The sequence below is a fragment of the Chrysemys picta genome, unplaced genomic scaffold (assembly GCF_011386835.1).
Source record: "Chrysemys picta bellii isolate R12L10 unplaced genomic scaffold, ASM1138683v2 scaf218, whole genome shotgun sequence".
NCBI classification, from domain to species: Eukaryota; Metazoa; Chordata; order Testudines; family Emydidae; genus Chrysemys; species Chrysemys picta.
This window is the reverse complement of record NW_027052925.1, coordinates 1-24,314: the sequence shown is the minus strand read 5'-3', so window position 1 is coordinate 24,314 and position 24,314 is coordinate 1. Positions and strand designations below refer to the sequence as shown.

Here is a 24,314-nt window from a genome sequence, read left to right as displayed (position 1 = left end):
GTAGACACGATTAGGCCGATCTCTTTTTATGACTTGTGGATTCCTGTGTGCTAACCCCACGTGCTTTTGTTTTGTTGTAACCTTTAAACTGGATCCCAAGAAAGCTACTCTTGGTGATTAATCCTTGCAGTTGCCCTTTTAAGATCTAGCAATAACCTAAGTTTTCCAAGGGTGTTTTTTCTTTTTTTTTAAATAAAATTTCCTTTTTGTAAGAACATGACTGGATTTCTGTGTCTTATGAGGTAAAGAGGTTGTGCATATATTAATCAGCTAATACAACCGCTGGGTTCTCCTTTTCTTTTGTTTCCTTTCTTGGCTTTCCCGAAGAAGGGGTGGAAAAGCCGAGGAGCCCCAGAAAAACTTCCCAAGAGAATTCTTCTGGATTGGCAAAAGGCAGATTTTCACTTGGGTGGTGGCAGCATTACCAGGCTGGAGTGGCCAGTATTAATTTTTCGAGTCCTTGCAGGCTCCCACCTTCTGCACTCGAAATGCCAGAGTGGGGAATCAGCCTTGACAACATCCCCCTGAGAGACTTAAACCTGGTCATGTCAGAGCTCACGGGGCCTCCCTTTGAGCCTCTAGCATTGTGCCCTCTGTTGGACCTTTCCTAGAAGGTCGCCTTTCTGGTAGCAATTACCTCAGTCAGGAGGGGCTCGGAGATTAGAGCTCTTATGTCAAAACCTCCATATACAGTGTTCTTTAAAGACAAGGCAGTGGCATAGCCAGGTTAAGAGCACGGGGAGCGGAGCTAAAAAAAGGCACCGGGAGCAAAAAGTGTCGGGAGAAAAAAAGGCGCTGGGAGCAAAAAAAAAATGCTCCACTCCGGCAGCAGCGCAGGAGCAAAAGGCATCGGAGCACAAAAAAGGCACAGCTTCTGCTCAGTGGGGGAGCGGCCGCTCCCCCTGCTCCCCCCCCTCCGGCTACGCTACTGCAACAAGGTACAACGTTGCCCCCACCCCGTGTTCCTCCCAAAGGTAATCTTGGAGTTTCATAGTAATCAGGGTATTTTCCTGCCCATTCCCTTCCTCAAGCCGCACAAGAATAGGGAGGAATGACATCTCCACCCTCTGGATGTTAGGCAGGTGTCCTAAGCTGATCCATAAATCCACACCGCTCTGATAGGATGAAAACCCTACCCCTTTTGGCTCAGAGAATTTCATTGTGGATTACATTGTGCATTCACATGTGCTACGAGCAGGCAGGTGTCCCACCACCTGCCTTCCTTGTGGCCCATTCTGTGAGAGCACAAGCTTCCTCAGTGGCGTTCATGGCCCAGGCCTGATCCAGGACATTTGCAGAGCAGCGACCTGGGCGTCAGTACATACTTTTTCTTCCAACTACGCCATTACCCACTCAGTGAGAGATGACACTGGGTTTGGTTGGGCAGTATTGTAATCCATGTGTCCATGAACTCCGAGCCCACCTCTTACGGTATTGTTTGGGAGTCCCCGAACGTGGAAGGGACTTGTGCAAACAGTTGAAGAAGAAAAAATGGTTACTAACCTTTCTGTAGCTGTTGTTACTTTTAATGTTTTCCACAAGTGATTAGTGATTTTTGGGTGTCTGATGTTCAGAGGCCGGGTGCTCCCACTTTCTGATCAGGCCCCTTTAAAGGGTCTCAGTTAGGCACCCAAAATCACTAGTCATTGCTGAAAATCTTGGCATTTACCTCGATGTATCTAAGGCAGGGTGAGGGAGGGGTGAAAATATTTGGGACCCTGTGTGAGTTATTTTTGTGCCCCAACATTCTACCCAGTTTGCCAAGCTAGGGGTCTGATCCTTTCCCCACATTTCAGTCTTCCTCGTGATCCCCACACTGTTCTCTGTTCACCACAGCCTCTCTCCCACTCCCCTAAATTCTCCTTCCTGTCCCCATCCCCCTTCCCTCCCCCCCAGTCTCCCTCCCTGCCTCCTATCAGCCCAGGGGTGGCTCCATTAACTGAGTCTGCTCTTGGTTGTGTGCGAGATGGGGGCCGTTGTTGTGAAGATTAGCCTGGCTGTAGGAAAATGGTGGCTAGCTGAACTAAGGGCCGTCAGTGGCCTGATCTTCACAGGGAATCACCTTGAGACAGTGGCCATGTGAAAAAGAGGCCAAGCATATGAAGTTGGTTCTTTGCCATTCCTAGACTGAGTTGGGGGCACAGAGAAGATGGGGCAGGGAAACAGAGTGACCCTGGGCATTCTGTGAGGTCATTAAACCAGAGCAGAGGTTAGTGTGGGGGACAGACCTGTACCTCCTCCTCACAGGGGAATGGGGGTACTGTCAATGACGGAGGTGGGGGACCAAGTGATCCTGAGGACCCTGCAAAATTAACAACCAGAGCAGAAGAGAGTTGGGTACAGACACCCTGAACTCCCTCTCTTCTCCAGATTGACCCTGACTACGAGAACTGGGGGGATCCTCAGAGAGCAGAAGAGAGCTGGAGGGGATAGATCCCTGCAATATCCGGAGTACTCCCTTTGGGATTGTGCCACCCTGCTCCTCCTGCAGGGAACATACAAGAACAAGCAGCAGTGAGGTATTCCTTGAAGGTTGTGAGCTCTCTGCAGTGGGGGCTCTTTAGTGTACAAGACCCAACAGATGGAGAGGGTGCCCCCTGTGGGTTTGGGTTCCCCCCTGAAAGGAGCTGGGAGGGTGTAGGACCCAACAGCATAAGTGGGAACCCCATTTCTCAGGGGAGGGAGGGCCCAGTAGCAAGAAGAAGAACCACTGGGCTACCTGCAGTGGGCTCTTGGTGAGATTTTCAGAGAGAGACTGCTTCTGACCCTCAGCTGTGTTTCAGGGTTTCACATCATCCAGACGATATACGGCTGTGATCTCCGGGAAGACAACAGCATTCAGGGGTTTTACCAGGATTCATATGACGGACGAGACTTTCTTACCTTCGATAAGGAGACCATGACTTGGGTAGCAGCAGATATTGGGGCTCAGATCACCAAGAGGAGATGGGAGGCTGAAGTAAATGACAACCAGCAGTGGAAACGCTACGTGGAGGGGAATTGTATTTCCTGGCTAAGGAGTGCTCTAGAGTACGGGAAGGAGACTCTACAGAGGAAAGGTAAGGCGGGGGACAAGCACCACCTAGGGGGACACTACTGGCTACATCTCCATTCCCCAGTTCCAAACTGGAGCAGGTGGGTAGGGGGATATTCAGCAAACCTTGCACCAGGGATAGGTGGGGAAACAACCCCTTCCCCATCAGTTCTGCTGGAAAAAAAGATAAGAAATTGAAAATGTTAAAAGCAGTTCACTGTAGAGAAGCTGCATCTCCAGAGCCACTTGACCAAATGAGCGCAACTTCACATCACAAATTCTACCTCTTCCTCTGATGTGACACAGCCGTTATCAAGGCAATCTGTACTTGTGCATGTTAGAGCACTCTGCTTAATTATGGAAGTGCCACTTCTATGGACACCAGCTTCATTCACCATGTAATTCTTCCCCATTCACTGTCTGTACCATCATATTTCTTGTGTTGCCCCCAGCCCGTGTTCCATCAATGATGGTAGCTTTGTCCTTGTTGCCAAACTTCTCCTACAGTCATTTATGTGCTTCCTTCCATGCCATTCCCTACATGTGGAATTGCCCTCCCCATACTAACCTGGAAGAAGGGTCCCCTTGTCCTTAAAGTTTTCCCCCTCAAGACCTACCTTTGCTGCAACACTTTCATACTTACTTTTCGATTCTTTTATCAATAAGACACCAGATAATCACACTCAAATTTATTACCAAAGCTTTTTAGTTAAAGATTAATCACAAACATAGAAGGGAAGAGGTTAAATGCTTTAACACTCCAACTCAGGAGGACAGTCTGCTTCAAAATGTTAACTCACTATTACCCGTTTATGTACCTTGTCTGTTACCATATACACACATTTCCCAGATTAGTTAGCATCATTACACACCCTGATCTTTCCCTTCCCAAACAGTTTGCACTTGCTGTTCAAGGTTACTTGAAATTTCTACCCAGTTTTTTGCAACAATTATCCTAATTGCTTATTTCTCTCACAAACCTCAGCAGAACATTATCTTGTCCTTTGCCATCTTTACAAATGCCAACAAGAAAAATCCATACACAGCATTGTAATGTGTATTTCAGTGCCAGGGGGCTGGGAAACTGATTTTTCAACATTAGCATAATTCCTTTTGAAATCCATAATATTGGGGTAAATAGATTTGGTAACAACCTACAAGAAATGAGCCAATTCATATTAGCTCGTTTGAGGGGCAATTTAGCACTGTGTGTCACTTTTTGTTTAATGGGCCCTTTCCATCTCTAATTGGTCAGTTTATTCAGTCCAGTTTTTGCTCCCTGGCCAGGGCAAGATTCTCCTCTCTTTCAAATCCAGGGACTGAGAGGAGATGGGTACAAACCTAGCATGTGATTGACACCTGTATCTGGAGTTTAGTGAAGCCTGTCAAGGTATTTGTGTCTCTGTGGTTTGGAGCAGAGGCCAGGTCAGGGACCTGGATTCAGGATTCACCGTTGCTGATACTGTGAATTCGGCACAGAAATCCTCTAACATGATGGTTCTCTCTCATCAGAGGGATTCTGTCTCATGGATTCTCATCCTCTCCCACTGCTCGGGTCTCAGAATTTCATGCTGCAAAGCTCTAGAAAATGCTGCCTGGATTAGAGCTTGAAAACACCTCACTTGAGTTTCTTCTTTTTCCCAGTGTGCCCAACAGCTAGAGTGAGCGACAGGTCATCTCGTGACGGCCTCACCACCCTCTCCTGTAAGGTCAGTGGATTCTACCCCCGGGACATCACCGTGACCTGTCTGAAAAATGGGGAGAGCAGACAGCAGGAGACCTACTCTGAAGGCATCCTACCCAATGGGGGTGGGACCTACCAGACCTGGGTGACAATGGAGATTGATCCCAAGATCAAAGCCCATTATTCATGTCAAGTGGAGCATGAAAGCCTGTTAGAGCCACTCTCTGTCTCCTGGGGTAAGGAGTTTGTGTGTTTGCCTGTTTTCCTAGTGGGAGAGGGGGAATCCATTAAACTCAACCCCTGAAAAATTCTCATTTGGATTTATAGGCTGAAGCTGGACTTTCTCAGGGTCTGTGAGGCCCTGTCCTCTTTGGCTCTGTCCCCCTGCAGTCAAGTTCTTGTGCTAGAGTTGGGACCCACAGTGCCTGGGACTCATGTCTTGCTCTCCAGTTTGCTGCCTCTGGGGCTGTTGGATACATCTCAGCAATACAGTGTCTCTGAAGGGAGAAGATTAACAACGAGACATTAAGGCCTGAAGGGACCATTCTAATCATCTGATCTGAGCTCCTGCCTAGTCCAGGGCAGGGGGGAATCACAGTCTGGTCATCTGTGGGCAAACTAGCGCTGATCCTTCAGAAAGAGATTTCCATTCCAGATGTAGTCTCCAAGGGATGGAGAATTTATCACATCCCAGGAGAAGCTCAAATCTGCCCCTTATTTCCAGACAGAGTTGGTCTTGCTTCAGCTTCCAGCCCGTTCTCAACTTCATGCACTCGTGGTCCTGCCATGAGTGCAGGGGACGGGACTAGATAAGCTCTCGAGGTCCCTTCTAGTCCTAGGATTCAGCAGGTTCTCAGAAACACGACTCTATGGGCCCATGTGGCCAGAGGTAGAGATTTAATGTTGGGAGCAGCTTGTTTCTGTGCGCAGTGATGCTGGAAGAGAGGGTCTGGCCTTGGAATGGAGCGAGGAGGCAGATTAGAACCCTGCATCGGGGGAGAGTCTCCTATGCCCCTAGCACAAGGAAGTCGAGAGAGAATTTATTACCCATCTTTTTGCTTGGTTAATTGGGAAGTGGAAAAATGCAGCATTTGGAAGTGCAAACAATTTCTAAAAGGGCAGCCTGCACTGGAAATCTAGTCAACAGATGGTTTCACATCATAATCCTGCTACTACGTCCCTGCCAATTTTTGTGTCATAAACCACATTTCCTTATTCTCTTAGAAATATTTTTCTTTTTGCTGTATTATTATGTGGATCTTTCAGACAACAGGAGAAGCTGATTAATGAAACTTAAAGTGTATACAGAACTTGGGGTTTAACAGGTTCATATAAACCAAGAACAGTATTAAAATATCTCTATCGTCCCCTCTTCACTTCCTGCCCCCTCAAAAAACACGCATTGTGTCTAACTATATTCATGGCAGGGAAATCCAGAGCTTTGAGGTCAGTTTCCAGTTTGTCACCAGAATCACACAATGGGACTGTGTTCCATTAGTCATGAAAGTCAGGGTGGTCAAGGGGGAGTTAGGGGCTGGGAGCCAGGACTCCTGGAAGGGGAGTGGGGGCAGGTGGGTTAGGGGAGGAGGGGCTGGAAGTCAGGATTCCTGGGGTCTATTCCTGGCTCTTTCACTGACTCTGTGTGATCTTCAGCAAGTCTCCCCCTTTCCTGTTTAGGGACGATACTGACATTCATTCTCTCCCATAATTAGGTTTATGAAGATTGATTAATGTTATAAAAATCTTCTATTTTAAGTGCTAAATATTTATTATGAATTGAAGTGGTAGAGGCTGGGTCTAGTGTCCAGGACTTTCTGTGGTGGGGTATAATGCCTGGTAGGTACATGGTGGCTGCATTGGAAGGGGTGGATGGTTGCAGGATTCAGCCCTTATCTGGGGAGCTGACTGACTGATCCCTGCACTGGGATGAAAGGGGGGTTTTAGTGGGGGATTTTTCCCCATTGCTCATTCTCTCCATTCCATTTCAGAACCAAATAATAGTTTGATTCCCATTGTGGCTGGAGTTATCACTGCAGCTGTCCTGATTGGTGTTATAATCGGAGTATTCTTCTGGAAAAAGCAATGCCCAGGTAAAGTGGCTGGGTTGGGGGCATTTCCTGGACTTGCCGGGCCCTGCACACCTACCTAAGGCCAACAGCAATACAGGAGCCAGTGTCAGTACTGTGTGACTGTCCCACTGCGGGACTGAGCTAATGACCCCGATGGGAGCTGCTGGAGGGCCAGACCCAGAACCTTGGTGCGGGTTACAGTTTATATGAGGCTTGGTTTTCCAGCGAGCCCAGCAGCCAGTGGACTGAGATCTTTGGAAACTGTGTCGTGTCTTTCTCTCCTGCCAATCGTGAGCGCCTGGGACCTTGAGTCCATTACTGGCGCCAGGGGTCCTGTTTCTGAGCTGTGGGCACAGATCGGAGTCGGTTCCTATCTCGGGAGCTGCATTCACTGAAATTTGCCTTCTCTCTGCAGGGAGGACGGGAGACGGCTACGCTGTAGCTCAGGGTAAGTGACAAGAGACCCATCGCCTCTTTTCAAGTGACCATCTCTGAACAGCCATCAGTATTTGCTTGTGGATTTTAGCCTGGAGCCACTGACAGGAGATCCTCGCTCCCACTCATAGACCTTGTCTACAATGAGGCTTTTCGGGAAATCTCCCAACTATTGCTCTAGTACCATAGAATCCTAGAACTGGAAGGGACCTCGAGAGGACATCTAGTCCAGTCCCCTGCACTCAAGGCAGGACTAGATATTATCTAGACCAGGGATCTCAAACTCAAATGGCCACGAGGGCCACATGAGGACTAATGCATTGGCTCGAGGGCCACATCACTGACACCCCTCCCCTGTTGCCCCCAGCCCTGCCCCAACTCTGCCCCTTCTATTAGGCCCCGCCCCTTCCCTGCCTTTCCCACCCCTTCCCTGCCCCCATTCCAACCCCTTTCCTTGAATTCCCCACCCTAACTCCACCCCCTCCCTGCTCCCAGGGGGTGCAGGAGGGGTGCGGGGTGTGGCCAGGGCTCAGGGCAGGGAGTTGGGGTGCAGGATGGGTGCAGGGTGCGGCAGGGGGCTCAGGGAAGGGAGTTGGGGTGCAGGAGGGTTGGGGTGTGGGCTCCGGCCCAGCGCCGCTTACCTAGAGCAGCTCCGGGGCCAGGACAGGCTCCCTGCCTGCCTGCCCTGGCCCAGCGCCACTCCGGGAAGCAGCCGGAACCACATGCCTGCGGCCCCTGGGGAAGGGGCCACAGGGCTCCGTGCACTGGCCTTGCTGCTCCTCCAGATACCTGCCCCGAAGCTCCCATTGGCCACGGTTCCCCGTTCCCGGCCAATGGGCGCTGCGGAGGGGCGGTGCCTGGAAGGGAGGGCAACGCACAGAGCCCTCTGCCCCCACCCCCACGCCCCGCCGCCACAGGGACGTGGTGCCGGCCGCTTCAGGGAGCGGCGCAGGGCTTGCGGCGCCACGGGGGCTATAGTTTGCCCACCCCCAGCCTGGAGGGGGTGGGGAGTGGGCCACGGGGAGCTTTGCAGGCTGCAGGAACTAGCCCCACAGGCCGCATGTTTTAAGACATCTGATATAGACCATCCCTGACTAACCTGTTCTTAAAACCTCCAATGAGAGAGATTCCACAACCTCTCTAGGCAATTTATTCCAGTGCTTAACCATCCTGACAAGATTTTTTTCCCTAATGTCCAACCTAAACCTCCCTTGTTGCAATTTAAGCCCATTGCTTCTTGTCCTGTCCTCAGAAGTTGATGAATACAATTTTTCCCCTCCTCCTTGTAACAACCTTTTATGTACTTGCAAACTGTTATCATGTCCCCTCTCTGTCTTCTCTTCTGTGACTAAACAAACCCAATTCTTTCGATCTTTCCTCATAGGTCATGTTTTCTAGATCTTTAATCATTCGTATTGCTCTCCCGTGGACTTTCTCCAATGTGTCCACATCCTTCCTGGGCACAATGCTCCAGTTCAGGCCTAATCAGCACAGAGTAGAGAGGAAGAATTACTCCTTGTGTCTTGCTTACAACACTCGGGCTAATCATCCCAGAATGATGTTGCCTTTTTTTGCAACCGTGTTACACGGTTGACTCATATTTAGCTTGTGATCCACTATGACCCCAGATTCCTTTCTGTGGTACTTCTTCCTAGGCGTCATTTCCCAATTTTGATGTGTGCAATTGATGGTTTCTTCCTAAGTGGGGTAGTTTACATTTGTCCATATTGAATTTCATCCTATTTACTTCAGACTGTTTATCCAGTTTGTTCAGATCATTTTGAATTTTAATCCTGTCCTCCAAAGCATTTGCAACCCCTTCCTGCTTAGTATCGCCACAATCTTAATAAGTGTACTCTCTATGCCATTATCTAAACCCTTGATGAAGCCATTGAACAGAACCAGACCCAGAACTGATCCCTGAGGGTATGTCTACACTACGAGAGTAGTTCGATTTTACTTAAAGCGAATTTGTGGAACCGATATTACAAAGTCAAAGCCACACTAAGGACAGTAATTCGACTTTGTGAGTCCACACTAACGGGGCAAGCGTCGACATTGGAAGCGGTGCACTGTGGGCAGCTATCCCACAGTTCCTGTAGTCCCCGCTGCCCATTGGAATTCTGGGTCGAGCCCCCAATGCCTGCTGGGGCAAAAAATGTGTCAAGGGTGGTTTTGAGTAACTGTCGTCATTCAACCCTCACTCCCGCCCTCCCTCCCTGAAAGCGCCGGCGGGCGATCAGTTCGCGCACTTTTCTGGTGATTGATAGCGCGGACGCCACAGTACTGCGAGCATGAAGCCTGCTGCGATCATCGCTACAGTTATGGCCGTTGTCAACACCTCGCACCTTATCATCCACCTTTTTCAAAGGCAGATGCTGAGAAATCGGGCGAGGAGGCTACGGCAGCGCAGTGAGGACATTAAGTCTGAGAGGGGCACAGACCTCTCGCAAAGCATGGGACCCCGCGCCGTGGACATCATGGTGGCAATGGGTCATGTTGATGGTGTGGAACGGCGATTCTGGGCCCGGGAAACAAGCACAGACTGGTGGGACCGCATAGTGCTGCAGGTCTGGGATGAATCACAGTGGCTGCGAAACTTTCGGATGAGTAAGGGAACTTTCCTGGAACTTTGTGAGTTGCTGTCCCCTGCCCTGAAGCGCAAAGACACACGGATGCGAGCAGCCCTGACTGTCCAGAAGTGAGTGGCCATAGCCCTCTGGAAGCTTGCAACGCCAGACAGCTACCGGTCAGTCGCGAATCAATTTGGAGTGGGTAAATCTACCGTGGGGGTTGCTGTGATGCAAGTAGCCAACGCAATCGTTGAGCTACTGCTTTCAAAGGTAGTGACCCTGGGAAACGTTCAGGTCATCATTGATGGCTTCGCTGCGATGGGATTCCCAAACTGCGGTGGGGCTATAGATGGAACTCACATCCCTATCCTGGGACCGGCCCACCAGGCCAGCCAGTACATTAACCGAAAGGGCTACTTTTCAATGGTGCTGCAAGCACTGGTGGACCATAGGGGACGTTTTACCAACATCAATGTCGGATGGCCGGGCAAGGTTCATGATACTCGCGTTTTCAAGAACTCTGGTCTGTTTAGATGGCTGCAGGAAGGTATTTACTTCCCTGACCACAAAATAACTGTTGGGGATGTGGAGATGCCTATAGTGACCCTCGGGGACCCAGCCTACCCGCTAATGCCCTGGCTCATGAAGCCCTATACAGGTGCCCTGGACAGTGAAAGCGAACTCTTCAACTACCGGCTGAGCAAGTGCAGAATGGTGGTGGAGTGTGCTTTTGGACGTCTCAAGGGGAGATGGAGAAGTGTACTGACTCGCTCTGATCTCAGCGAAACCAATATCTCCATTGTTATTGCAGCTTGCTGTGTGCTCCACAATCTCTGTGAGAGCAAGGGGGAGACGTTTATGGCGGGGTGGGAGGTTGAGGCAAATCGCCTGGCTGCTGATTATGCCCAGCCAGACAGCCGGGCGATTAGAAGAGCCCAGCGGGACGCGCTGTGCATCCGGGAAGCTTTGAAAGCTAGGTTCCACAGTGAGCAGGGTAACCTGTGACTATTAAGTTTGTTTAAACAGAAGCTGCACCTGCCCCCATTTCTTTACCCACTTAATGTTGACTATCCTCTCCAGTTACATACCTTGTTCACCCCGTCTCGCCCCTTCCAACACACCTTTAAAAATAAAATAAATTAAACTTTGTTCATTAACACTGTTTTCTTTATTAAGGATTTCGTGGTAAAGTGTTGAAACTGGGACGCAGACTGGTGGGGAGTGGGTGTAGTGATGGAAAGGACGCTTCTAAACTCGAGGAATGACAGGCTCCTGCTCCTAGAGCGGTCCGCAGTGGTGGACTGGTTGTTTCAACGGAGCCTGCCACCCCTCCTTTTCGGGACTCTGTGTGTGGGGGCTATCTGACTTTGTGGCGGGGGGGGAGGGGGAGTTACAGATCCCCTGCTGCGTGGCTCTGTCATCCAGGCTAAGGACCGCTGCATAAGATCTGTAACCACCCTCCCCCGCCACACACTCACATAGCCCCCCCACACAGAACATGAAAACCACCTCCCAGCCTGACCAGGGTGCCTAGTGACTGCAATGTGTGTGTGACCTTCCGCTGAACCTGCCCCCGTGTCTGTACCCTGGTAAAGGTGACTGTCCTCTCCAATTACCAACTCCCTTCCCTCCCTTCAAACACACTCTCCTCTAAAAATCAACAGAGGGTCCTGTGGCACCTTTAAGACTAACAGAAGTATTGGGAGCATAAGCTTTCGTGGGTAAGAACCTCACTTCTTCAGATGCAAGTAATGGAAATCTCCAGAGGCAGGTATAAATCAGTATGGAGATAACGAGGTTAGTTCCATCAGGGAGGGTGAGGTGCTCTGCTAGCAGTTGAGGTGTGAACACCAAGGGAGGAGAAACTGCTTCTGTAGTTGGATAGCCATTCACAGTCTTTGTTTCATCCTGATCTGATGGTGTCAAATTTGCAAATGAACTGGAGCTCAGCAGTTTCTCTTTGGAGTCTGGTCCTGAAGACTCCAAGTCTTATCTTGGAGTTATCTCCATACTGACTTAAAGGTGCCACAGGACCCTCTGTTGCTTTTTACAGATTCAGACTAACACGGCTACCCCTCTGATACTCTCCTCTAAAAGAACATGATGGAAACAGTAATTAACAGAAACGTATTTTTTATTAAGAACTACACAGTTAGGGGATGAAACTGGGACGGGGCTTGGGTGAGGTGCTTGGAGCGAAGGAAAGGACTTATAAAATCTTTGGGAATGAGAGCCTTCTGTTACTTGAGCAGTCTGCAGGGGTGGAGTGACTGTTTTCACGGCCCCTGCCGCCCCTCCTTCTTGGGACTTTGGGTGAGGGGGGGATGGGACTTTGTGGCGGGGGAGGGCGGTTAGAGAGAGAATGCAGCGGGGCTCTGTCCTCCTGTCCTGCAGAACATCTACAAGGTGCCGGAGCGTTTGCTCCCTCATTAGTCCAAGCAGCGTTTGAGTTGCCTGCTGGTCTTCCTGCCGCCACCTGTCCTCCCATTCGCTGTGTGATCGCTGGTATTGCAACATGTTCTCCCTCCATTGGGTCTGCTGTGCCGCCTCGGCTTGGGAGCAGCCCATAAGTTCTGAGAACATCTCGTCCCGTGTCCTTCTCTTTCGTCGCCTGATCTGCGCCAGCCTCTGGGAGGGGGATGCTGGGGTAGGTCGGGAGACACTCGCAGCTGTGGGATGGGAAAAAGGGAGTGAATTCATCAGAAAGATACAATTTTGCGAACAATGAATATAGTCTTTCTCTGTGAACAAGACCATGCACAGCACCTATCACATGCGCACTCAGTACAAGGTCGAATTTTCGGCCTTCCCATTGAGTGCCTGGGGTCTTGCTGTACAGATCACACAAGCGGGGCCGGACAACGGAATTCGGCTAGCAGGCGGACATGGTAAGCCGTAGACTTTTGGCTGCTTAAAGCTTAATTTATAGCAGTGCCCTCCTTTCACGTTCCAAGCAATGCTCCTAGCATTGGCCAGTTCCTGCTGCCGGCAATCCGGCTAGCATGAACTCTGCCCCTGTCCCAACCCCCTCGCGGCTGTCCCTGGGAAAGATCCCTCCATGCTGCCCCTGTCACGCCTCCACCGCATGGCTGTAAACCGCCGGTTACAGTTATGTAAAGGAACAGACAATCAGTCCCAATACTAACATTCCCCTAATTCAAAGCAGGTCACCATGAGTGATATCACTCTGATGACGATTTCGGAGACAGAGAAAGACCGCATGCTGCGTGAATGCCAGCAAGCACCAGGGCCGTATGCCACCATGCTTTGCGAGGCAATGATCCCGGAGTACTTGCTGCTAGCCTGGCGCGGAAAAGTTTCCTACCATGGAGGACGCAATAAGGCCGCTCTCCCCAGGAACCTGATGCAAAGGCTTTCACAATACCTCCAGGAGACCTTCGTGAAGATGCCCCAGGAGGATTTCTGCTCTATCCCCGGACATATTGACAGAATTTTCCAGTAGCTGCACTGGCAAGGACTAGAAACTAAAGCGCCTAGGGCAAACTAATCATGAAAAACCCATTGTTAAGATACCATTCCTATTCTGTTCAAAATAAATGTTTAAAACACTTACCTACTGATGTTTCCCCTGATTCACGGTCTGGGTTACCACCTTGGGAGGGTTGGTAGGGGATCTCCGTGAGGGTGATTTCCCCTGGCTGTTGGGGAAATCAGCATTGAAAGCGCTGTCGACTGCCTCGTCCTCCATATCTCCTTCCTCATCTTCCCCGTCCGCGAACATCTCCGAGGAAGCGGCCGTCGACAATACCCCATCGTCAGAGTCCACGGACAGTGGTGTGGTAGTGGTGGCGGCCACACCTAGAATGGAATGCAGTGCCTCGTAGAAACGGCATGTGTGGGGCTGGGATCCAGAGTGTCCATTTGACTCTTTGGTCTTCTGGTACCCTTGTCTCAGCTCCTTAATTTTCACGCGGCACTGTGTTGCATCCCGGCTATATCCTCTCTCCGTCATGGCTTTGGAGATCTTCTTGTAGATCTTGGCATTCCGTTTTTTTGATCGCAGCTCCGAAAGCATGGACTCATCGCCCCACACAGCGATCAGATCCAAGACTTCCCGATCAGTCCATGCTGGGGCCTTCTTTCTATTCTGCGATTGCATGGTCACCTCTGCTGGAGAGCTCTGCATCGTTGCCAGTGCTGTTGAGCTCGCCACGATGTCCAAACAGGAAATGAGATTCAAACTGGCCAGACAGGAAAAGGAATTCAGATTTTCCTGGGGCTTTTCCTGTGTGGCTGGTCAGAGCATCCGAGCTCGGACTGCTGTCCAGAGCGTCAACAGAGTGGTGCACTGTGGGATAGCTCCCAGAGCTATTAGCGTCGAATTACATACACACCTACCCTAATTGGACATGGCCATGTCGAATTTAGCGCTACTCCCCTCGTCGGAGAGGAGTACAGAAATCGATTTAAAGAGACCTCTATGTCGAAATAAATAGCTTTGTTGTGTGGACGGGTGCAGGGTTAATTCGAGTTAACGCTGCTAAATACAACATAACCTCCTAGTGTAGACCAGGCCTGAGGGACCCCACTTGTCATGCCCTTCCAACATGACTGTGAACTATTGATAACTATTCTCTGGGAACAGTTTTCCAACCAGTTCTGCACCCACTTTATAGTAGCACCATCTAGGCTATATTTCCCTAGTTTGTTAATGAGAAGGTCCTATGAGACATTATCAAAAGCCTTACTAAAATCAAGTTATACCACATCTACCATTTCCTCCCATACACAAGGCTTGTTACCCTATCAAAGAAAGCTATCAGGTTGGTTTTACACAATTTGTTCTTGACAAATCCAGGCTGACTGTTACTGTCACCTTATTATCTTCTAGGTGTTTGCAAATTGATTGCTTCATTATTTGCCCCATTATCTTTTTGGGTACTGAAGTTAAACTGACTGGTCTGTAATTCTTCAGGTTGTGCCTAATCCCCTTTTTATAGATTGGCACTATGTTTCCCCTCTTCCAGTCCTCTCTGCCATCTTCCATGACTTTTCAAAGATATTGGTTCAGATATCTGCTCTGTCAGTTCCTTGAGTATTCTAGGATGCCTTTCATCAGGCCTTGGTGACTTGAAGATATCTAACTTGTCTAAATCATTTTAAACTTGTTCTTTCCCTACATTAGCCTCAGATTCTACCTCAATTTCACTGGTGTTCACTATGCTCGACGTCCAATCGCTATAAAACCTTATGGTGAAAATTGAAACAAAAAAGTCATTTAGCTCTTTCCCCATTTTCACATAGAGTCATAGAATCTCAGGGTTGGAAGGGACCTCAGGAGGTCATCTAGTCCAACCCCCTGCTCAAAGCAGGACCAACCCCAACTAAATCATCCCAGCCAGGGCTTTGTGAAGCCTGACCTTAAAAACCTCTAAGGAAGGAGATTCCACCACCTCCCTAGGTAACCCATTCCAGTTCTTCACCACCCTCCTAGTGAAAAAGTTGTTCCTAATATCCAACCTAAACCTCCCCCTCTGCAACTTGAGACCATTACTCCTTGTTCTGTCATCTTCTACCACTGAGAACCGTGTAGATCCATCCTCTTTGGAACCCCCTTTCAGGTAGTTGAAAGCAGCTATCAAATCCCCCCTCATTCTTCTCTTCTGCAGGCTAAACAATCCCAGTTCCCTCAGCCTCTCCTCATAAGTCATGTGCTCCAGCCCCCTAATCATTTTTGTTGCCCTCCGCTGGACTCTTTCCAATTTATCTACATCCTTCTTGTAGTGTGGGGCCCAAAACTGGACACAGTACTCTAAATGTGGCCTCACCAGTGCCGAATAGAAGGGAATGATCACGTCCCTCGGTCTGCGGGAAATGCCCCTACTGATACAACCCAAGATGCCATTAGCCTTCTTGGAAACAAGGGCACACTGTTGACTCATATTGCACACTGTTGACTCATATTCGGCTTTTCGTCCACTGTAACCCCTAGGTCCTTTTCTGCAGAACTGCTGCCCAGCCATTCGGTCCCTAGTCTGTAGCAGTGCATGGGATTCTTCCGTCCTAAGTGCAGGACTCTGCACTTGTCCTTGTTGAACCTCATCTTATTTCTTTTGGCCCAATCCTCTAATTTGTCTAGGTCCCTCTGTATCCTATCCCTACCCTCCAGCGTATCAACCTCTCCTCCCATGTTCTGTTATTGTCTTTCTTTCCTCATTGACTAATGGGCCTACCCTATCCTTGGTCTTCCTCTTGCTGCTAATGAATTTGTAGAATGTTTTGTTGTTACCCTTTATGTCTCTAGCTAGTTTGATCTCGTTTTGTACCTTGACCTTTCTGATTTTGCCCCTACATACTTGCATTATTTGTTTACAGTTATCCTTTGTAATTTGACCTAGTTTCCACTTTGTGTAGGACTCTCTTTTGATTTTTAGATCATTGAAGATCTCCTGGTTTAAGCCAGTGTGGTCTCTTGCCATCCTTCATTGCTTTCCTGTGCAGTGGGATAGTTTGCACCTGTGTGCTTGATAATGTCTCTTTGAGAACTTTCCAACTCTTCTGAACTGTTTTTCCCCTTAGACTTGCTTCCCATGGGATCTTACCTAGCAACTCCCTGAGTTTGCTAAAGTCTGTCTTCTTGAAATCCATTATTTTATTGTGTTGTTTTCCCTCCTACCATTCTTTAGAATCATGAATTCTGTCATTTCATGATCACTTTCACCCAAGCTGCCTTCCACTTTCAAATTCTCAACCAGTTCCTCCCTATTTGTCAAAGTTAAATCTAGAACAGCCTCTCCCCTAGTAGCTTTCTCCACCTTCTGAAAGAAAAAATGTCTCCAATACATTCCAAGAACTTGTTGGATAATCTGCCCTGCTTTGTTATTTTCCCAGCAGAGGTCGTCTTCAGTAGTGTAGAGTGGCTGTAGACACATGTTCTGTAACCTTGCTCAGAGGAAGTCTAGATGATGCAGTGGTTAAAAACACCTGAACCCCATCTCCTCAGTTGCTTCAACTTTGCTATCACTGGTGGAATTGCATTGCTTGCGGGGATGGGTCCCAATTTTTCTAGTGCAGAGAAGGCGATGGTGTGACAATGCGGTTCTGGCGGAACCCAACTGAGAGTGCCAACTCAGGACAAATTGCTCAAATAGGGCAGTTACAGCCCAAGGCTGGGGTTTTTTCCACCTCTAAGGCAAACCAAACCAGCCAGACTAAGAGGACTTCAGTCTCACCCCACTGGCTAACTGCAAGTCTCACAAGCAATCTCCTTAGACACTCCAGTTTCCCAGTATTACCACCAGTACCACTCGTTATGGGGACAAATGGTTATGAAAACCAATACCCCAGTAAAAGAAAAAGGTTCTCCTGATCCCAAAGGACCAAGCCCCAGACCTAGGTCAAATCAGATCTTACCCACAAATCACGCTGTTGCCAATCCTTTAGAATCTAAAATCTAAAGGTTTATTCATAAAAGGAAAAAGATAGAGATGAGAGTTAGAATTGGTTAAATGGGATCAATTACATACAGTAATGGCAAAGTTCTTGGTTTAGGCTTGCAGCAGCGATGGAATAAACTGCAGGTTCAAATCAAGTCTCTGGAATACATCCCCCGCTGGGATGGGTCCTCAGTCCTTTGTTCAAAGCTTCAGCTTGTAGCAAAGTTCCTCCAGAGGTATGAAGCAGGATTGAAGACCAGATGGAGATGAGGCATCAGCCTTATATAGTCTTTTCCAGGTGTAAGAACACCTCTTTGTTCTTACTGTGGAAAATTACAACAAAATGGAGTCTGGAGTCACATGGGCCAGTCCCTGCATACTTTGCTGAGTTACAAGGCGTATCTGCCTTCTCTCAATGGGTCCATTGTATAGCTGATGGTCCTTAATGGGCCATCAAGCAGGCTAGGCAGAGCTAACACCAGTTTGTCTGGGATGTCACCCAGCAGCATAGCATAAGTTTGAAATACAGACAGTATAGAGCCAATATTCATAACTTCAACTCCAAAAGTGATACACACATATAGACAGCATAATCATAACCAGTAAACCAGAACCTTGTCTTAGACACCCCATTTGATCCCCTTTATACAAGATTTGCGTGCCACTACAGGACCTTGGTTGCAACAATGACCTATATGGTCCCAGATTATATCAATAACGTCACACCCCCAACGCAAAATTGATGCAGGAAGGGATGACACAAACATCACTGACTGCATCCCAAGAGCTCCCCATCCTTGGGTTTATCTCACTATGGCTAGTATCGGGGTTAGGCACTATGGCTTAGCTGGCTAAAGAACAACAGAAATGGTTTATCAAAATTGTGTTCAACAACATGATTGAACCTCTTTACAAACAAGGTAAAACTTGGTTAGAACAATAGTGGATTGGATCTGCTCTTGCAGCATGGTTCCTGTATGTCTCATGTGACCTTGCTAAGAGCTAAAGAAAACAGCTACTTTATCCATACAAGCTCGGGCAAATGTTTGGAACCCAATTAACATCAAATAAATGCAGATATTAATGATGTTCATAGTACAGGAATCTTGGCATTTAGCCATGAAGGCAATATGGTAGTGTGCCTTAGTTTCCCTTCTCATACAGTACATTAGGTCTGGAATGTCTTTTCTCCTGTGAAAAGTTCCAATACTGTTTACAGGCATCAACTGTGAAACATTAGTATAGCAAGGCCTTTTAACATAAAGTGTGTTCTCATGTATTCCTTTTAACATGTTCAAGGGATTTTCCAACAGATTAGGAACATTGTACATTCTTACAGTTCTTGGTAATAGCAACACATCAGTTACAAAATTACCATTAGCATTAACAACAAATCCATTGCAAGTGTCCATCTACAATCATGGTTGTCATGCCACACCTTTGGCTCAATACCATTGGAGTTTGGGCATTTTAGGGTTAACCTGTGGCTTTCCTTTGCAAAATTCAGTTTTCTCTTTCCTCCTTGTCCTGCAGGATCACACCCTGATTTTTCTTGCTTAACAGAATTTACTGGCTGATGGGGTGGGCTCTCTGTGCTAACAGCTATTAGCAAGTCCTTCCCCTCCCAGCCAGACAAGTAATTTGCATTACCACAGACAGAAGCCAGTCCACCAGTTTTCATATCCTTAACTGTTATCATTTCCAAGGCTGGACTCTGTCTTAAAGAGATACCACACAAATCCAAAGAGTCTGAGGGTGAGAGTTTGCTTGCTCTCCCCTGCATCCTCAAGCATTTAGCCATAAAACTGTTCTGCTTTGAAACACCAGTAACCAAATCTGTCCTCAGACCCTGAAGCACAGACTGCTCACTTAAAGAATTAGAATGGAGACATTCCTGTTCCAACACCATTGTCTTCCCAACAAGCTGGCCACACACAGCCACTCGGTTATAGGGCTGCTCAATTTTCTTAACAGCTCTTACTCCATCTGAGACCTTCTCAAAGCTACCCACACTGGATCTTTGGAAAGGAAAGTCAGTGGATCCATTCACAACAGAAAATTTCTGGCTGTTAGGAACTGAAACTTCCTTGATTAAATTACTCTCACACCCTTCATTTGCAGGGAACTGCTTGCACAAATTACCATGAGGATTCCTTTCCCCAGGAGCTTTTTTAAGCAGCAAATCACCCCTCACAGAAATTCTGCCCTTACCCTCTTCACCTAGGGCTTGCTCTAAAGGAACACTTTCCTGAGCAACAACAGATTTTTTCTGGGTCTTACTTACATCCAGGATCTCCTTTGGCCCATCAGGCAGATTTCTACACAATCCCCTTTCAGGCAAACCCATAGACTTCCTAGATGAAAGGTTAGAAACATTTCCCTTTCCTTTGCCACACACAAGTTTAGGAATCCTTTCCTTCTTGCTACAAGTTTCCACACCATCAGTAGGTAACACAACCAAATCACCTGCATGCTCTCCGTGTGCCCCGGCTAGGGTATTACCCTGATTAGACCGTGTTGCTACACCCTTTACCAACCACACACTAGCAATAGGCAAAATACAAGCACCAGAATTGTCTGGTCTCTGGGATTTTGCTAAGACACTAACTGTATGCAACTTAGTTACAGTGCCATTCTCCCCAGCAGACACAGACTTAGGACCATTCCCTTCCTGGGCTTTAGTTGAATTCAGAACCAACTTTGAGACAACTGCACTAACCTCAACCATCACAGGCCGAAAGGCACCTTCTGTCTGCTCCACAGACAAAGAAGAGCTGGAGACACCTTTTTTACCAGACACATAGCTCGGGATTTCATTTCCCTTGTCCCAGCACACAGGGCTGTTCACAGACAACTGCTTGGAGACTGAGGTAGCTTCCTCCATAGGCAAGTCAATACCCCTGACAGACACAGGCACATTTCCTTCACTGTCACTATTCTCCACACAGGAAACAGGTAAGGTATAGGGACATTCATCTTCCACTCTCCCTGCCTTCCCAAACTGCTGACTAGACAAAGCCATCAGCTCACAAGGCTGCCCAGGCTCCTCCAAACTTTTCCTGCCTTCCTCTCCTTTGTCCCAGCACACAGGGCTGACTACAGACAAAGACTGGGAGAGTGGGGCAGCTTCCTTACCAGGCACCTTGCCACTCCCAGCAGATAAACTGCTCTTTTTACTACACTGAGCCACTGCCAGCAAATCACAGTTACCCTTTTCAGATTCACTTTTACAAGCTGTACTAGCCACCAAAGCATCACCCATCAAAAATCCACCCTCTCCTTCCTCAGTTAGGGCTTCCACCTGACCATCCTCTTTAGTCTGCTCCAGAGAAACATTTTCCTGCCCAATAAGATTTTGCTGCTCTTGATTCAACTCCAGATTCACTTCTGAGACACTAGACCGACATTCAGAAACTTTATTTACCGACAAATAGCTCTTCTCAGACAAACCTTTGGAGCAACCCTCCCCAGGCAAATCATTGCCCACAATAGACACAGGTTTAAGATCATTCCTGTCCTGTGACTGACCACCTGGACTGAACAAAGCTTTAACATTTTCCCCAATCAAAAGATCCTTAGGCAATAACTTCCTTACCCCAGCTATAACTTCATGCTTAGCACCATTCCATTCAAGGTGGATTCTGGCTAAAGGCACACGGACAGTGAACTCATAGAGGACTACAACATTCACACTCTGATTTGGTAAATAATCTTCCTCTTTGACAAGATCTGCTTTAACAAGAGTGATGTTAGAAGCCATAATTTGCCCTACACAGCTTTTACCATTGACTTTTACATTCTCTGTGAATCTTTCATTACCACTCCCATACAGAGCATTGGCACCAGTTATGGAGTCACCCGTTACTGAACACACAGTAAAAGCATTTACATAAAAGGTGGCAGAATTGGGGTACATTTGGTTACACCCAGACAACTGCTCAGAGTTATACAACATACCAACATTGTTATAAACTGGACTTTCAAGAGGATACAATTTCTGCTTTTCTTCCCTTGCTTTTCTGACTTGGAGCTGAAATCTTTGCACTTTTGCCTCAGCTTCTAGTTCCTGCAATCGAATTTCTGCCAGTCTTTGTTCATGTTCAAGTTGAAGTTTACTTGCTGCCTTTTGCTTTTCAATTGCTTCTGCCTTCTGATCACTGGCCATTAACAGCTCTCTCAGTTCTTGATTTGTAGCTTTCTTTCTAAAGCTTATCCCCTTTTCTGAACACAAATCTTTCAGGGCTTTTTTGTCAAGGCCCTCATATGCTCTTTGCTCACCCATTGCAACTGCTCTTTAACCAACCAAACTCTCAATCCCAAAATTCAAATTTGGATAACGTGGAGTTCTGATCCAAAGCTTAATTGACCTGGTTCTGTGGATCCAAGCACGACTACGCCACTGTGACAATGCGGTTCTGGCGGAACCCAACTGAGAGTGCCAACTCAGGACAAATTGCTCAAATAGGGCAGTTACAGCCCAAGGCTGGGGTTTTTTCCACCTCTAAGGCAAACCAAACCAGCCAGACTAAGAGGACTTCAGTCTCACCCCACTGGCTAACTGCAAGTCTCACAAGCAATCTCCTTAGACACTCCAGTTTCCCAGTATTACCACCAGTACCACTCGTTATGGGGACAAATGGTTATGAAAACCAATACCCCAGTAAAAGAAAAAGGTTCTCCTGATCCCAAAGGACCAAGCCCCAGACCTAGGTCAATATACAAATCAGATCTTACCCACAAATCACGCTGTTGCCAATCCTTTAGAATCTAAAATCTAAAGGTTTATTCATAAAAGGAAAAAGATAGAGATGAGAGTTAGAATTGGTTAAATGGGATCAATTACATACAGTAATGGCAAAGTTCTTGGTTTAGGCTTGCAGCAGCGATGGAATAAACTGCAGGTTCAAATCAAGTCTCTGGAATACATCCCCCGCTGGGATGGGTCCTCAGTCCTTTGTTCAAAGCTTCAGCTTGTAGCAAAGTTCCTCCAGAGGTATGAAGCAGGATTGAAGACCAGATGGAGATGAGGCATCAGCCTTATATAGTCTTTTCCAGGTGTAAGAACACCTCTTTGTTCTTACTGTGGAAAATTACAACAAAATGGAGTCTGGAGTCACATGGGCCAGTCCCTGCATACTTTGCTGAGTTACAAGGCGTATCTGCCTTCTCTCAATGGGTCCATTGTATAGCTGATGGTCCTTAATGGGCCATCAAGCAGGCTAGGCAGAGCTAACACCAGTTTGTCTGGGATGTCACCCAGCAGCATAGCATAAGTTTGAAATACAGACAGTATAGAGCCAATATTCATAACTTCAACTCCAAAAGTGATACACACATATAGACAGCATAATCATAACCAGTAAACCAGAACCTTGTCTTAGACACCCCATTTGATCCCCTTTATACAAGATTTGCGTGCCACTACAGGACCTTGGTTGCAACAATGACCTATATGGTCCCAGATTATATCAATAACGTCACAGATGGTCAGGAATGTATACGGTGGTGTTGGGCAGAATTATTATCCCCCTAGAGCTGTGCTGTGTGTGGCTGAGTGTGACCCTGAAGGTGTCTGACCTGCTTTTAATGTTACACTTCTTTTGACTTACCTGAAAGTTGGTTTGGTGCTTGTGAAGTCTGGGCCTGATCCAAAGCCTGTTGAAGCCAATGGGCGTCTTTCCATTGACGTCAGGTCAGCACCAAGCTGTCACCTCGAGGACCACGAGTTCAAATCCCCTCCTCAGTTGTCTCCTGCAATTATCTTTAGGAACTAAAACTATGGGAAATATTTACATAAATGATGGACTGTCTCAGAGGCCATCTAATGCCTGGCACCAAGAGTCAGTATAAAATGCGTAGATCTGCCGGGCCCTGCTAGGGTGTAGCCGTCCAGCTCTCTCTTTACCCTCTCAGGGGTGTCTCCAGCGGGTACCTGAGGGGGTTTGAGAAGTGCCAACACAACCTCCTCGGAGCACCCCCCTTCCTCCTACAGTTGGCCCTGAGTCGTGCCTCCTTCGCTCCTCCTCGTTACTCCAGAACAACGGAAATTCACATGCAAGAACTTTGCTAACGTGGAGTTAAGGTTGCAGGTGCTCAACCCTGCCCTGGGCTCCCTGTGTCCTTTCAGAATGAGAGTGTTGAATTCCCAGAAGTCAAAGGTTGGCAAACCAGGATATGCCGAGGTAGAATGATGCTTCCCACGCAACTCGAACTCTGCCCCAGTGGGTCTGGGAATAGGAACAGGAAGTAGAACAGCACCAGGCCAAACCAAACTCACCCTTGTCTGTGTGCCCAGCACCAACCCAAATCAGCATTCCTCTTCATGCCATCCACACTGTTCTGTGCAGCGCCATTGATTAAAGCGGGAATTGCTGTCGATTGGCAGGGTGTGAGGGTGAAGTCTGTGGTCTGCTTGAGGGACCCATTTGGGCACAGACCGAAGGGGGCAGAGTTGAGGTTGTTTGGCCTGAGTATCCATAGCCCAGCATTTCTTAGTTTGCTAGCCTTTGACTGTTGAGTGTTCAGTGCTTCCATTCTGAAGAGACAGGAAAAGCACAAGTCAGTGCTGACCTCGTACAATGGTAACGTTTTTTGCATGTGAATAGTGGAAATCCAGGGCAGCTGCATTGTAGACTGATCTGTGCACCAACCACCTCACTGCTAGGGAAGAGTAAGGTGATGACTGTTCCCTTTGGATAAGAGTCCCCCGTATCTACTAACTACGCTGAAGCCCTGCCTTGTGAGAGATGCTAATATACTCTCTCTTCTCCTCCTCCTCTGCACAGCAAGTGACCAAGGATCTAGTGGCTCTGACAGATCTGCCAAGGGTAAGTGAGGGGGGCTCTAGCCTGGGGGTTCACTGTTCTCACTGAGGCCTCTGGAGAGAGACACCTAGTCCAAGTCATTGGACCCTGAGTCTCACTGGCCCGTCCCCTCTAGCAAACCAGCCCCACGGAGCAGAACAGGGGAGTTCTGGATCTCTTATTTCCCTTTTATTCACACAGGTTTGCAGCCAAATCCCCCTTGTTTTCTCTGCGATGAATTTAGGTGTGAAAGACTCTAGTGAGAGGGGTTTCTTTGTGGTTGCTGATACAGCATTGGGTGAGATTTGTAATGATAAAT

General features: G+C 47.9%; 1 protein-coding gene across 6 annotated transcripts in view; it reads left to right on the top strand.

Annotated features, from left to right (window-relative positions):
* The window catches only part of LOC135978348 (class I histocompatibility antigen, F10 alpha chain-like), a 39,086-nt gene extending 14,816 nt beyond the window's left edge, over positions 1–24,270 (top strand). For 2 of the 6 annotated variants that reach the window (XM_065579294.1, XM_065579297.1), the window contains exons 3-8: positions 2,784–3,059; positions 4,679–4,954; positions 6,707–6,808; positions 7,203–7,235; positions 23,978–24,019; positions 24,197–24,270. In XM_065579294.1, the coding sequence (XP_065435366.1) occupies positions 2,784–3,059; positions 4,679–4,954; positions 6,707–6,808; positions 7,203–7,235; positions 23,978–24,019; positions 24,197–24,255 (788 nt within the window). In that variant the 3' untranslated portion in view covers positions 24,256–24,270. Of the gene's footprint in view, positions 1–2,783; positions 3,060–4,678; positions 4,955–6,706; positions 7,236–9,593; positions 13,369–23,977; positions 24,020–24,196 lie in introns of those variants that run through there. The other 4 variants (XM_065579295.1, XM_065579296.1, XR_010595759.1 and 1 more) reach the window with 4 other exon arrangements.
* Positions 24,271–24,314: the final 44 nt, after the last annotated feature.